Source organism: Pipistrellus kuhlii, unplaced genomic scaffold (genome assembly GCF_014108245.1).
Source record: "Pipistrellus kuhlii isolate mPipKuh1 unplaced genomic scaffold, mPipKuh1.p scaffold_m20_p_10, whole genome shotgun sequence".
In the NCBI taxonomy this organism is placed as follows: Eukaryota; Metazoa; Chordata; class Mammalia; order Chiroptera; family Vespertilionidae; genus Pipistrellus; species Pipistrellus kuhlii.
Window position 1 is genome coordinate 53181769 of NW_023425405.1, and position 16385 is coordinate 53198153.

Here is a 16385-nt window from a genome sequence, read left to right on the forward strand (position 1 = left end):
TATGCTTGAAATGGATTGTATTCTATTATGTGTAAATTATATCTCAGTAAAGTTCAGTGAAAGAAATTCACACATACACACACACACATTGGGAAAGCAAAGGCAAACGTGACATTGTAACATTTAAGGCTCTCACATCCTGAGATGGTGTCAAAGATTGGCAACTGTTTTGTAGTTGGCTATCACCTCAAAGTTCAAAGCCTGATCTGATTCTACTCCCAGGCTGACTTCCTTTCTTAAAAATCTTCCTTTCTATCGCATCATGAGTGTGATGATGGCCATGAAAGCACTTTGCAAGCCACAAAGCGCTGTGTCCAGCTAACAAAGGTGGCAGGTGGCCACTGCTGAGGCCTCTCCTGCACCTGCTCAGGGTCCCGGGCTGCCCTTTGTGTTAGCTTTCTAGGAGGGCAAGGCATGGATCAAAAGAGATGCCTCCCAGGTCTTTCGTGTTCCTGGCACCCGCACTCATTTCCTTTCCTCTCTCCTTCCTCTCTTCAGCGCAGCACTCCTCACCTCTCAGAACAGCAGCCCTTTGATAACCTGTGAAGGAGTCATGAATACATGGACATAAAAACAGAGTTCCTTAAGTCACACAAAAATTTTTAAATTAAGTAAATTCTTGCTTGTGGCATTGTGACTAAAAGCTTGAGCCCAGGGTCAGAGGTCATATGTCCAGGGACCAGCTCCTTCACACCTACCAGATGTACCTACGACACTTCTAACTGCTCAGTGTCTCAGCTTTCTTGTTTATAAAAAAAAAGGCCATCAAAATATTAACCCACACCCTGGCCGATGTTCTCAGTGGTTAGAGTGTCCGCCTGCACACTGAAGGGCAGCAGGTTCAATCCCTGGTCCTGGTCAGGACCAGTATGGGAGGCAACTGACCTCTCTCCCTCTCTCCCTCCCCCCCTCTCTCCCTCCCCCCCTTCCTCCCTCCCCCCCCTCTCCCTCTCTCTCTCTCCCCTTTCCTCCCTCTCACCCTCTCTCTCTCTCTCTCCCCCCCTTCCTCTCTCCCTTCCACTCTCTCTTAAAAATCAATGGGGGGAAAAATATCCTCAAGTGAGGATTAAAAAAATTTTCAGGCTGATATGAGAATTAAATGAGAGAGTGCATGAAAGTCCTAAGTGGATTGCTGGCCGAGAGTAGAAAAGTGACCAATGAGATCTACAAATGTTAATAGATATTTTTGTCTGACTGTTCTAATTTCTCTCTTAATTTTCCATAAGATATTAGCCTTTTTCCTAGCTCCACAGTAATACACCCAGACTCTTTGGTCTGGGAGAGCAGAAAGTTCTCACATTCACTCAGCCATATTAAATTAGGAATTGCCTAAAAGTACCAGTTACTTAAGACAAATGGCTGGACACAGCCAGACCTTTATAATTGAGTTTTGCATTCCAAGTTTATTGTAAACATTATAGTTCATCTACATGTACTTGCAAAGCTGGTCAAATGTGGTATTATTGTTTGAATAGGTAGAAAGGCTTCTGCTATACCCGGTGTTGAAGAAATGTAGAAAATTGGGTGCTTCAGTGAGCCAAGTAGGGGATTAATAATATATTTAAAATTACTAATAAAATGCCTGTCAAGCAAGCAGCAACGCATTACATACAAAAAAAAAAAAAAAATCCTGCCTGCTGTGTAGGAGGATGTTCAGCCTTCCTAAGAAGTACATATTCTTGGAAATAAAATGATTCAATCTCAGATGAAACTTCTGGTCCCTAGCATTTTTCTCCTAATTTTTTCATTCATTTGTGTGTTTTTTACATCCTCCCGTGTAGCTCCACCAATCCTCCCAGACGTCAGTGGGTCAAGCAGCCTCCCAAGGCAATCTTCTGCACCTGGCTCACAGCCAAGCATCCATGTCTCAAAGCCCTGTCCGGCAGGCTTCTTCCTCCTCCTCCTCGTCCTCCTCTTCTTCAGCTTTGAGTGTGGGCCAGTTAGTCAGCAGTAAGTATCCTTTCTGGCTCAGTTAAGTCGTAATGGCCTTCTTGTTGCCTGTTTGCAATGCTTTCCTCTCTCCTCTCCTCTCCTCTCCTCTCTTCTTTTCATCTCTCTTCTCCTTTCCTCTCCTCTCCACTCTCCTCTCTTTCTCTTTTCCATGCTCTACCTTCTTCTCTCCTTTTTATTATCTCCACCTCGAAGAGGAATTTTCTGGCCCTGCTAAGCCAATATTTCTACAAAGTCCATGCCATGGGCCAGATGGTTCCTTTGGGATGCAGGCCCCCCAAAGCACAGCCCTTCCACAAGTACCTGTAGGGACTGGTTTCCATTTCAAGTGCTTTCTGCTGTGCTGAGTCAGTCCTGCCACTTCAGAAGGGAGAAACTGATCAGCTTGCAGGGCATGAGCCAAATAGCTCAGAACTGAAATAACCAACAGCAGGCACTCAGCCCACAGGTCAAAATGCTTTTCGGAGTGTTTGAAGTCTCCTGCCATTCTATTTGTAGGTGTCGGAGAAAATAAAAGAGAGCGCGCCTGTGGGTGGGTAGCTGTGTGTGCACAATGAGCTGCCTCCAGTGGCATGTGGGCTAGATCCATCGCTGGACTTACAGGTGTTACACATTTTGAGCATGTTACTTAGTTAATTCCCTTAACGTCTCAAAACCTGACTACAGAATGAATAGCACGTGCAGTATATTCTGTCTGATGAATAATATTGTAGTACATAGAGTAATTTCTCAAACTACTGTTTGAGCCTTCACTTGTAGAATTTCCAAGGCCCTTTCAATGTTTTACTCATTTTAATATTCACAAGGTATTGTAAAATCCTCCTTTTTAGACATTGAACCTAGCATCAAGTAGAACTTGGAAACTGCAACCCATGTTGACCATCTTATGTCAGAGGAACCAGATTCAGTCTTAGTTGAGAGACCCTGACACCCAGTATGACCAATATAATGGGTGACAAAGCCAGGATGATAACCCAAGACATCTGAGCCAATGGATTGTATAAATTCTATACACCAGAGCTGCTATAAATGATAGAATGCTTACACATGAGTTCTATCCAGTGACATTTGAATGGTAAAATATATCAAATCACCTGAATATCTTTGAATATTTTTAAAAGCCTGGGCCCATGCCTTATAATTAAAACATAAAAGCTTTTCTCTGAGCCAACTGGAAGAGGAAAACTAGGAATTTTGCATATTATGAAATATATAATCAAGCATGAAATATGCAATTAAAATTCTTTTGTCCAAGGTTAAATGCACCTAATTTGCACATAGGCTTCAGATGTAGTTGTTATGTAGGTTAAATTACAGGGAAAACAAAGGGTCAGTCGACCTAAACAGGAAAACACACACACACACACACACACACACACACACACACACACACACATTTATTGAGCACTATGTGTACACTGGGGAACTGATTACAAAGAAATACAGAGAAAAAAGCAAAATGAATGCTATGATCAACATATGTAAAGGGGCAGTGAAGATATAGTAGATGGATATCTCAATTTTAGAAGCTGAGATAGAATGGAAGGACTTGCTATAGCAGTTAATCCTTAAATTGAGTTCAGATGGTAAATGGAGCAACAAATCCCTCCAAAAAGCAAGGTCATAGCTGGACCTATGGTCGAAACCTTGGTTAATGAACATCCCCATATCCTAGTCAAAGGATTGAACAACCTCTCACTGTTCCAGATGAACTGTAGTGGGCAAATAAATCATACACAAATCTTCCCCACTCCAGGCAAAAACAATGGAGAATTAATGTGCTAGCGATGATAACAGGATTTTCCTGTGCAAAGAACACCACATCTGGGCTCACAATTACCAGAAATGCACCTTCATTAAGACATCTGCACAATACCTGTTCACAGCACCTACACAGCTTGCCCTATGTTAAACTTTCATCAGTCTCTATAGTCATCAGAGGTGAATATACTTTCTATAATCAGGGCTTTTGGAAAGTCTAGAAGACTCAAACAATGGACTTGAAAAATGTCCCAAATTGCATTGATTTACACAGTACTGTTTAAATATAGGTAGATTTTGGATTTTTTTATTCTTTGCTGGGTTTGATTTTTCAGTACACTTGTCTTGAATCCCTGATCTGTAAACTTGATTCTTAGACAACAAAGGGATGATAGTCAATACCAGAAAAACCAAAACTATAAAGTGAACCTAAAGATGCATGGCGACAGCTTGTGGCACAGAGGAGCCCCTGGTTCACATAATCATAATTCACATAGTTTTCCACAACCCAATGAAGTCACCATATTGCAAGTAAGCTGTTCTCCCAAATTGCATTGTAAGTTCCCAAATGGTTTCCTGTTTCTCAGAAATACTTGGTAAATATGCCCATTATTTGCTGTGAGAATAGCACTAAAAAGCAGATGGATGTTTATGTAAGGCAGTTAATTCATGTGTGGCATCTTTTTAAAAGATGCATATTTCTCCTATAACAATCCCACAAGCAGGTTATAGAAGGGTGATATTGAGAGATGGTGATTATTCAACAACCCATTTGATAACCCCTTACACAGAAGCCCAGGCTAACAGTTAGATTTTAAAAACTAAACAAAACATCTGTCCTGAGCACTCAGTTCAGTATTGGCCCAGTGACCACTCATCCGGGTTCTACAGAGTGAGTTTGCTCTCACACCATTTGCATTTAGCGCCCATAAAAATCTTTTTGCTTTTCAGCCCATGCATTCCAGGTTCATTTGGGAAACATCATGACTATATTACAAGTTACTGCCGATTTTCAATGCCAGTTCATTCTAAACCTCCAAGTCAGTTAGACCCCATTTAGGTTGATCTTCTGGCTCCTCTAAAAAGGAAAAGGTTCAGAGTGGACCCTGGCAGTCATTGCGAGTGCTTTCTGGCCCTAAAATTAATATATTAGGCTGACTTAATCTGGAGCAAACTTCTATAAAAGATGCCACTTCCTCTTCAGTGCAGAAAAACTCCAGACTAAGTGGTCCTAGGGCTGATTGGAGGTGCTGAATCCACCGTGTGAATGCATGAGGGCTCCCTCTGAGGTCCCCATCAGTATGGCCTCCAATTCAACCTTAACACTGATACAACCTCCCAGAGCCAGGAGGATGAATGACAGAAAGCCGGATTGACGTATCCCAGGGTGGAATGTCAACTTCTGAGCTAATTTGAGAGCTGAGGTGACAATCGGAGACCTTCCACTTACAAGGCTTCATTTTTTATTTTCATTTCCCTGTTCAATCAGAAAAGCATACGGAGGTGGGCAAATTAGATCTACAGTTGTGGGTATGCAAAGCACAAGAGTTTATTCTTGTGTATTTTTGTAAACATAAACTGCCTTTTGCCTTACCCCTTTATCCCTTAAAGAAGAGGAACTGTTCAAACAGCAGGGGGCGGGGGGGGGGGGGGGGGAGACAAAGAAAAAAAAACTCAAGAGTTTAAGACAGAAACTTTGGGATCAGAAAAGAAAAAATAGCAACAGCTTTTTTAATTAATTCAAAACATCTATAGACATCATCTAATGAACTCTCACAATGTGTGAAGACAAGTTACACATGTGGTAAAATTAATATGTGTCCATGGGTGGGCACCTTCTTTGCATGGTGAGACTTTTGTGTTCTTGAGGCGTATGGACCAAAACCATAGTAAGACATTTTGCCATCTGATTTTATGGGTAAGAGTACTAACATAAAGAAAGCCAGGCCGCTCATCTCCAGCAATCAACGAATTATGCCATGTGATACTGATTTCTCCTCCCTGGACCTCTGTCCAACAGACCATCACCCTGTTTCAATTCCATAAGGAAATCTATCTTCTCAGTTACCTAAGTAGAACCAGGAAAAGGACAAGCATGGAAAACATGTGAGAGGAGGAAGAAGAAATTCTGTCTCTGGTGTAATAAATGCCTCTTGGGGGCCTCGTGGAAGCCATTGGGCTCAGTGAAACGGGCGCCCACCTCTGCGAGCCTTAGTCAAGTTCGATAGCAACACTGCCCAGTGCGCGGGGGGTGAGAGTTCGTAGCTTTCTTCCCAATGCTGATTATTGTCAGTGACCTGGCAAAAGGCAACCTACACAATCACACACACACACACACACACACACACACACACACAGATTTAGTTCCTAGTTTCAAGGAACTAGGAAGGAGACAAATGATACAAGCAGCAGGGAAAGAGAGAGAAGTAAGGTTGAATGGATTTACTTAAAATTTAGCCTAAGTCAAAAACCGGCCTGGTACTGCATGGCTAACTCTGGTGGCAGTGCAGGCCCTGGGACTGGAGTAGGTGAGAGACATCCTTCCATATTCAAGACCCACCCCTCACCTGCTGGTGGACTCAATGGATTCCCATTGATCTAGAGATGGGCCTAATGAAAGAACAGCTTTGCTTCCCACACAGGCTACTTAGCTTTGCTCAGAAACAAACTCTCTCCCCAACTCCAGACTACACTCTGCTCACCCTAGCCCACTGGCGCCCAGAAGTTTGCCACTTGCTGTATACAGTGTAGATTGGGCTGGGAAAGAACAAGGACTGGGTGCCTGACTAGGAACCCCTCCCTTCTGGCCCACCAGTCTTACACAAGTGATAGAGCAAGTTCTCTGTGGAGTGGAAATTGGTGAATAAAAATGGCAAAAGGATTCAAAACAGACAGTGACCTGTGGAAGATGGCATGCCCAGACTTGGTCATGACAGAGCCACAGAATCCCAGGTAACTCTCACACCAGCCAAATTAAGTCCACCACCTTCCTACACACCACACTGTCACAAGGGACGTCTCTGGCTTCCATTCTCTCACCCTCAGTTGTGAAACTACACTGCCCACGCTTGCAGGTCTGCCAAGCCCCTCTGCTCTTGTGGAGAGAGGCCAGGCCCCGCTTTCACTGGGCCATTTCTTACAATGTGTCCCTTTCTGTTCTAACCAGAGTGTTTCCATGATTATTTTACTACTAGAGGCCTGGTGCACAAAAATGCATGCACTTGGCAAGGGGTGAGGGGGATCCTTCGGCTCAGCCTGCATCCTCTCATAGTCTGGGACCCCTCAGGGGATGTCCACCTGCTGGAAGCTGGCCTAAGCTGGCAGTCGGACGTCCCTCTAACAGCTCAGGAGTCCTTGGGGATGTCCAACTAACGACTTAGCACTGCTGCAGAGGTGGGAGCAGTGCTTTTCCTGTGGAAGCGCACTGACCACCAGGGGGCAGCTCCTGCATTGAGTGTCTGCCCCCTGGTGATCAGTGCGTGTCATAGTGACCAGTTGTTCCTGGTCGTTCTGCTGTTAGGGTCAAATTGCATATTACCCTTTATTTATATAGGATAGTCCATCCCCACACCCAACCCCATAAGGAAATGTTTACACGTTTTTTATCCTAATTGCCCACCTTCCCCATGAAATGTTAATACCACCGATATACTGCACCCCTGTTCTGTGTATATAGTATGGCCTTTTGGGGGCCAGAACCATTGTGCTAAGACTTTTCCACCTTCCCCACCACCACCCAGCACCAGTCTCGCCTTGGCAATGCAAAATGGGCTCAGCAAGGAAGCAGGTCTGAAAGGGCTTGGAGAGGAGGAGGAGGCGGAGGTGAAGGAGCAGCCAGAGTCAGTTCCAGCTAACCTGCTGCAGCCAAATCGTCTAACGTTTCAAAAGAACATGAAAAAAAATCTAGATTTTTCTCTAGAAACTTCCCATTGTTTAAATGTTGCAAGGAATTAAACCAATGTTTAAGTATCAGAAAAGCAGAGTTTTATTTGCTGAAAAGTTGCTCGCTTTTAGCTTCTCTAGTTATTGTTTAAAGGAAGGCATTGGAGGAGGGATTCAAGGCTGTTGTGTGTGGATAAGACTTCCCAGGATCCCTAGCAAACCCTTCAAGCTGCGCCAGGCTGCTATGCTGGTGGGCTCTAATCCAGACCTAGAAACATTGGCTCTTGGGATGCAAATATTTCTTTCTTTTCATAATAACAAGAGTGTCCAGACTAGAGCCCTGAGCCCAGAAGGGTACTGTAGTCCACCGCAATCCTTGGACAAGTACTCCACATTATTGAAATGGATGGGTTCTTGTGCAGACAAAGGAAGAGGAAAACTTTCCCCGTGCATCCTAGGGATGAGCTGGAGAACAATGGCATCGGCAGGCAGGGAGAATGGCTTCTCTCCAGGCAGGGTCCGGCAGCACTTTGAAATCTCGCACCATCCCCAGTCCATGCTGTCTCCAGCTTGGGGTATGCTTTCATTCATCCAGGGATCAGTAGCCAGGGAAGGGGAGTTTCACTCTCCAGCTGTTGTGTCATTTCCCTCGCTAAGTCCTTAATTGACCGAGTTATCTGGCACCAAAGGAGCCTTCCTGCGGTAGGCATTTTTTAAGACATGCCCTTTCCGGGGACAAAGGCGGCTGGGCCCCGACGCTGCTTCGTGGGGGTGGGGGTATATTATCCTCACGCTCTTTGGAAGGGTTCATGTGAACAGAAGAAATTAGGCAATTTTGCCATCTGTTAGCCTGGCTGCATGGGTGACCGAGTGAAGGAAAAATACAAAATGCTATTTCCTTCGAGGGCGATGTTTAGCATTCAAGATCCCAATGAAAACATTTCAAATTGGAAACTTGCCCATCGTATATTTTTTGCACAATATTTGGACATATTTAGGTCTCCTCTCCCATAGCAGGTGCCTTCCCGCCCTGGCTATTAGTTAAGCCCTAAGGAAGACGCTCTTATGTTGTGGACGTGGCAGCGTGAGCAGCCTATGGTTGGTTTTATCTGGGGTAGGAACATCTTGAAGGATGACCTATGGAGGTGCTGAGGCTGGGGGCTTGGGTTCCTCACCTGGGAGACAGAGGGAGCATCATGCAATGCTCCGGTTGAAAGAGGACCCTTTTCCCATAAGCCATAATAAACAGAAATTCCTCCGATGTATGCTGACCTATTGATCCTATTTTTAAAAACATCTCCACAGATCCCCAAACGGCAGCGGGTGAGGTGGATGGGGTTAATCTGGAGGAGATCCGAGAATTTGCCAAAGCTTTTAAAATCCGGCGCCTGTCCCTGGGCCTGACCCAGACTCAGGTGGGACAGGCCCTCAGTGCCACAGAGGGCCCCGCCTACAGCCAGTCAGCCATCTGCAGGTAACCCGCGCCCGCATGCCTCGCCTCCCCCGGCCGGCCTGGGCCTCCTTTGCCCTCGCAGCTCGGCTTTTCTTCTCCGGGTGGGCAACGCTGGAGGGGTCAAGGGTGGGAACCAAGTTCAGGGTGGCTCTACGTGCAAATCGGTGGTGTCGCTGGAAACGAGGGTGCTGACCCAGACTTGCGGGCCCTGGCTCGATGACCCCCATCAACTCACAAAAAACCTCCAAGGCGGCCTCCAGCAAATCCCCTGTCCCGCCTCCTCCTCCGCAGCTGAGAGCCGCCTCCTGTCTGCAGGTGGGTGTCGTGTGCAAATGGAAAGCTGCCGGTCCCCGTGGGTGCTAGTGCTCCCACCATTTCTATTCAGGATTTCCCAAGAAAACTCACCTTCAAACAAATGAACCACCTTGGGACCTCGAAGGAGTTTTGAACTCTCCTTCTCAGCTGTACGTTTAAAAGCACATTTTTAAAAAAAGAAGCACCTGCTTTCCATGGCTCCAAAAAGGGATACTGAGAATCTGGCCTCGTCTGGCCCTCCCCCCGCAAAAAAAAAAAAAAAATTTTTTTTAATAAATAAAGGACAGAATCCAGCCTTGGTTGTGTTCACGTTGATCTGGGTCAAGCCGCCAGAAGCAGCCCCGCGCGTGCATGCGTGTGTTGCACTAATCCGCTGTTTATGTATGAGGCAACAAAGGCACTTCGGTAAGAGCTTTTTCCTCCTGGGCAATGCCTTCCGAGTCCTCCCTCCGTCAGGAAAAGCCAAGAAACCAACTCTACACTCATTTAAGTGGATTTTGTTCTTGGTGATCCATGAAATGCTGTCTTTTTATCTGCTCTTTATACTTTTAATGTATTCCCCGAAGGACGGAAGTGTACTTTTCCTGCAGTTTGAGACTAAGGTTATAAATAACATCAGTATGGGGTAGTCGCTTGCAGCTTACATTTTGCTCAATGATTTTCCATAAAACCCATTGATTGTTGTTAAATACAAAAAGCTCCATAGGATCCTCTCACTTCTATGGCCTCCCCTACTGTTTTTTCTTATAAGATACCTCCCTGTAGAAAATAACCTTTATTCAGTCCGCACAAGGAGGCTGCTGCTGGGAAATTTGTTTCTGAGGCTTGTATATGTTATTCCAAACAATATGTACAGAAGCATCAACACTAACAAGCAGCATCAATGATACGAACGCGGTTGCTCCCTGTCGGGAAACATTAATTTTGGTTCATCTTGACAGCCTGGTGATAAAGGCAGCCGTAAAGGTGCTTTTTTTTTTTAAGTTGTTGCCCATTTGCTATTGTTATTAAAGTCCTCTTTGGCTTATTTTCAGTCCTAAAATCTGATTTCCTTTTATAGGTTTCAGTGCTATTTAATGTTTTCACTGACATGGGGAGTGTTGCTGGGCATTCCCAGTCAAATATGTTGATACTTAAAGTCTTCCCCCCAGGGGAGGCCAAAAAGCTATGGCTGAAATGAAAAGAGACTTGGGGATTCGTTGTATAAAAGAATATGTCAATGCCTTGACTTTTTGGCCTTTCTGTAGCTCCTGGTATTTCAGTGAGGTAATTTTATGAGCTCACTACCATGGGGAGGAAAAAAACAAAGTCTTGAAAGAAACCAAAATCTGACATAGAAAGAGTTCAAGTTCATTCGAAGGTGAAGAGAAATCTGCATTTGAGCCTGCACACTCAGGTTCACTTCTCCCTTCTCTGCTGCAGGGACTCCCAGGTGCTGTTTTGATAAGTTCCTCCTAATGAGAGACACAGAGGAAAACACACCACCCGTAGGACTGGACGCCCCGATCACAGGCCTTCTCCCTGTGCCATGGCGTAGAGAGTTTATAGTGAATGATGGTCATTAAAAGAGAGAGGAGAATTCTGTGTGCCCAAAGTTGTCAGATGAGGGGGCCGTGAATTTGGATTTAGGATAAACAAACAACAAACAAGAGGAACTGCATGTTTTTGCATCTCATTGAAAATGAGCATGACTTTTATACCAAGATGTTGAAGCGCTCTGCATAATTTTGTCCAAGATGCTTCCTATTTTTTAGTCAGTGTGGCAAAGGGTTGCTGATAGCAATTGATGTACAGAAGGCCTCATTTACAGAAAATGATATCATTCAAGCACAGATATCACACACTAAACGCAGCTTGGTGCCCTGGAGCAAAAGTTCACGGGTGCTGGGCAGGGTTTGGAAGGCACAGGTGGCCGGAACACATCTGGGGAGGGGTGTTCATGGTAATTACCGTGTGTCCAGCTGTTTGAGTCCAGCAGTAAAGTAGCAACAGGACATGTTTGACCTGAAAAAGGAACATGTTGTTGACATACATATGGTGAAAACTGTTTGTTACCAGAGGGTTGGGGTGGAAGACATAGATAGAGTGAGAGAAAGGGGAGAGAGAGCTTACACTGAGACACAGAGATGAAAAGAGAGCTGTGGAAGAAACTGGCTCTCGTTGCCATCACTAACTGTTATAAGAGATATTTCTATAGTCCGATGAATGGGGGAATTAAGGAAAACATTAAAATGAATCGGTTTAAATGGAAGAATGGGAGAGCTGTTGTCTTTGATGTCTCTTTCTGGTGTTGGTTTCTACCTTAGAATTCTGAAGATTGGGGAAATGGTGAGGTGTGATGAAAAGAAAAGCTTTTATCTCCAAAAGCTTGCCGGGGAAAGATCTAGGAGTGGTTTTGTTTCTATTGTGAAGGCTCCTGCGTCGTCGCGCTGTCCCCACCTTCCCCGTCCTGTTCTGTGTCCGCGCGCGCATGTGGGCTGCATGGACTGGCATGAGGCATGCGGGCGGGCGGGTGCTGGCTTGAGCGGGCACAGCTACCTTGCAGCTGGCTGATAATCTGGAGTGGATTCGCTCTGCCAGTCAACCAGGCAGGCAGGCAGGAGGCCCACCCTGGCAGAGGACTCAGTTTAAGACTGTTCTTTCTCAATTCTCCCCCCAGACACACCATCCTGAGAAGCCACTTTTTCCTACCACAGGAAGCCCAAGAGAACACTATAGCTAGCAGTCTGACAGCCAAACTGAACCCTGGCCTTTTGTATCCTGCCAGGTTTGAAAAGCTGGACATCACCCCTAAAAGTGCCCAGAAGATCAAGCCGGTGCTTGAGCGGTGGATGGCTGAGGCTGAGGCCCGCCATCGAGCGGGCATGCAGAACCTGACCGAGTTTATTGGGAGTGAACCGTCCAAAAAGCGCAAGCGGCGCACCTCCTTCACACCCCAGGCCCTTGAGATCCTCAATGCCCACTTTGAGAAGAACACACACCCTTCCGGGCAGGAAATGACCGAGATTGCCGAAAAGCTGAACTATGACCGGGAGGTAGTTAGAGTTTGGTTCTGCAATAAGAGGCAAGCCCTGAAGAACACGATTAAACGCTTAAAACAGCACGAGCCTGCCACGGCTGTCCCCCTGGAGCCCTTAACAGACTCCCTGGAAGAAACCACCTAAAGGGACGCCCGCCCGGAATCAGAAGCTAACTCCACAGAAACGAAGCTCCATCCCTGGGACCCCACCAACAGACAAAGAAACAAACGAACACATAACGAACGAAATGTAACATTTTAAAATAGCCCTCGTCATCCTCCTTATGAGTCAAAGACTAAGAAACCTACCAAGTGGACAGAGTGGTTTATAGGTGTCCATTGGTTTTCAAAAAAAAAAAAAAGAAGAATTTGATTTTGAGAATTTTTAAACAAGGAATGCACCACACTGCAGATGTGTGTGGTAGGCTAGTTCCCTCCCCCATCTGCCTCCCCACAACCAGTTTTGTAATGGACTAAAAGCGAACCAAATAACCACATACTTTTTTCTGTATAGTATGAAAATGTGAACACGTTTTAAGGAAAAAAAAAAAAAGCAAAACTAAACCAAAAAACAAACAAACACATACACACACACACACACACACACACACACACACACAAGAAATACCAACAGAAACTGATCTGTTCAAAGCGAAGACAAGCCTGCCACCTGGAGGAAGGATTGCCTTCTTTCGGGTTCTAAGTGCTGATTCACTCTGAAACCTATTAACCAAAGTCATTGCCAATGCGATCACCAGTCTGCTCTTCTCTGCGTGTCAAGTTGTGTTACAAATTTTTACATTTGTGCTTCCGGGGAAACTGGGAAGCTAGTTTCTCCCATCTTTCCCACCTACTGTCACTTATGGAGTGGGTGCCATTGGTGAACTCCATTCTGTGAGGCTATTTGCTTTTACTTTGTCTGGACAGGGTTCTTTTTTCTTTTCTTTCCTCTTTGTTGTTGTTGTTTTCGGGAAAGGGGCCATCCTGGATTGTGTGCCAAAGCATTGGTTGCTTTCTTCTCACCATGACTTGTGGGTTTGAGAAAAGAAAAATGGAGCTTGCACTTCTCTTTTCCCCTCCATCTCCCATCTCCCTCAGACGTGGCCTCCAGTCTGCTGGAAGGCCACAGAGTGTGAACAGTGTCCCTTCCACTCAGATCCCAGTGGCATGCAGGAGAGACTCCAGAATAACTAGAGTTTTGCTCGACGAACTGTCAGCAATGGCATAAGCTGTCACTGTGCTCACGGTCCACACCCGAGCTTGGGATTTTTCTCAGTCTGCTGGCCACGTACGTGGAGAGCTGATCAAAACTAATTTTGTAATATAAACAAACATAAGCTGCACATTTGGTTCAATACTTACGTCTATGTTATGCTTCTGTGCAAAGCAATTTCTCTCAGAAGTCTGATAGCCAAAGAAATGTCTCGAGATTTCAGTCATAACACACACACACACCTACACACACACATAGCATGCACAGACCCACATAAACACACACAAAGAAAACAGGCCAAAAGGAAGATAGAGTGACTGGATCTTAAAAGGCCTTCACGTATCCTGTAAATCCCATCTTCTCTGCTAGTTCTTTCGTTCCAATAACAATGGCAGACTTTTTACAGCGGGGTGGGGGGAGTGGTCAATTATTCTTGGAATATATAAATGGAGCAGAAAGTTGGCAGACAAATTTAAACCACTGGAATTGGGCTCTGGGTTCTTGAGGCGAAAAGACATTTTAATAATGAAGTGCCTCCTCTCAAAGGAAAAATACAGAGTGGCTTATCTACCACGTCAGAATAGCCTTCACTATTAAAACTTAGGGATTATTATTTTTTTTCAAAATAAGTTCCTCAAAAGATCTGTGGGCCAAAATAGCCTAATAAGCCAGAAGGAAAGGCAAGATGGGAGGATGGCTGGGCAGGCGAGCACTCGAACCTTGTGGTTGGTAGTTTCTACAGGTATAGGCAAAAGGTGTCCCACTAAAGAAGCAGGAAAAAGGAAAAACCATCCATATGCCTGCTGTTAAAATGTAAATATTCCTGAATAACTAATGAATACGCATGCTCATGTACTCTTTACAAGTCAATTGTAAAAGAAAAAAAAAAGAAAAAAGAAAGCCCACCTCAAGTTGCCCAACTGATGAGAAATGCCATGTTCCCTCCCTGATGAGGGTTTGAGTCTCTTCTGGTAGCCCCTTTGCTGGTTGTGTAAATGCAATGGTATAATTGGCCCCCTTCCCCCGGATGATTCATGCAGCAATCAGGACTTCACCAGCATGGAAACTCTAAAAGGAAAAAGCCTGGAAGAGGAAGTGGTCACTTGCAAAGGTGTTTCCATTTTGCCACTCTGATACTAATTGGACCACAGCTGACTTGATCTTCGATGGCAATCACATCATGGCACCCGTTTCGCCACCTCCAAAACTGTGCAGACACCAATAACCCAGAAATCCAAACGTATATGGATTAAACAGATAATGTGTTCTCCCAAGACCTGCTCCAAATTTCACCAGGAAAAGCTCCCAAGGAAAAGTCAACAAGATAACAGAATGCTCAGTGTTCAAACACGCGCTAGCAGCAGTGACATAAGGCCTGCTCCGTTTCAAGATCTATACCTGGGAGGATACAACTAGGACAGTGAAGATACAAAATAAAAGTAGTCTTCCAAAATGGAATATAAAAGAAATATATTTATCCCACAGTCGTAAACCCATTCATTTTTTTATAGTTTTTATAATTTTGTATTGTTTTATAAATTATTTATAAGGTGTTGTAATGCTTCTTATATTGATTTTTTTTACAGATAAATTTTTTGCTACAAGGCATAAAAAGGTGCCTGAACAGATTCTTAAGAATATCAATTATATTGTGTATATAAGTCTTCGGAACCACATCTATTGCTTAATTTTATTATGACATTTCTTATTTTCACTAGTAAATAACTTCATAGGCCAATAGCATTTAAGTGTTTTATATGTTTTCATGAACTGAAGGTAAAGGTTGCCACTAACAAAAAAATAAAAGCCACTTTGGGCATATGTGATTGTATTTCAAACTTCAATATTTTTCTTGCATATTTTTAAATTACTGTCATCTTCATTTTCTCTATTGTTCGATGAAAAAGAGAAACAACTGGTGTTATATTTTACACTGTTTTTGTGGGAGTTTTTTTGTTTTGTTTTTTCAACAAGAAAACATTTTGAACAGTTGAGAGTTTTAACTGCATTGCAAGGTTTTGGATTCACTAGTGTAATCACATAAATCACATTCGAGTGTGTGCGTGCACACATACAAACACACACACACACACACACACACACACACACACCAAAAGAGAAAACAAAAAAGGCAAAAGGAGCTAGGAAAAACAAACAAACAAACAAGTAGAGGCGTATCAAAGAACTCAAGCTATAACCAAAAAGAAATTGCGAAATGCCTTTGCTCATCTTCTCTATGCTGGACCAAAGCTCAATATTTGTAGGTATATGCACATTGTATAGATATGGCTAAATGTTGCTGACAATCTCGCAATACTACACTGTTCCTATTTTAAGAAAATAAAAAAAAGTACAAACTGTTCATCAATGTTTTACCTCAGCACTCTACTTATACCAGTTAATGACCAAGCTTAAACAAATGGAGAAAAGGAAATTGATTTTCTTTTAAATGTTTGACTGTAAAATCTGTTTGGATAGTATTTTGTAATGAGCTTTTTTGTCATGTGATTTGTTTGTCTTCAACCTGAAAGTACGTGAGGCACATTTGTTTAATTGTTGCTAAGAGAGTGATTTTTTATTTATTTAATTTTTTTTTTGTCCTGTGTGCTATGATCTAGACTGGTCACCAGGGTCCCTGACGAGGCACCACGAAGCAGCCGCCTCCCTGCCTGGCGCAGGCAGAGGCTGGAGGACAGGAAAACAGACTGGGTTGTTTTGAAAAATGATCATGATGAGAAGTTGACATGATGGACTTGTGACCAAGAAGCCAAACTGGATATTTAAAAGCTCCT

At 44.0% G+C, this 16385-nt stretch overlaps 1 protein-coding gene across 1 annotated transcript in view; it reads left to right on the forward strand.

Moving 5' to 3' along the window:
* POU6F2 (POU class 6 homeobox 2) overlaps nucleotides 1-12885 on the forward strand; it is a 277332-nt gene extending 264447 nt beyond the window's left edge. The window contains exons 9-11 of the mRNA XM_045575991.1: nucleotides 1782-1950; nucleotides 8899-9067; nucleotides 12021-12885. Coding sequence (XP_045431947.1) covers nucleotides 1782-1950; nucleotides 8899-9067; nucleotides 12021-12525 — 843 coding nt within the window. The 3' untranslated portion in view covers nucleotides 12526-12885. The remainder of the gene's footprint in view (nucleotides 1-1781; nucleotides 1951-8898; nucleotides 9068-12020) is intronic.
* The last annotated feature ends 3500 nt before the right edge of the window (nucleotides 12886-16385 follow it).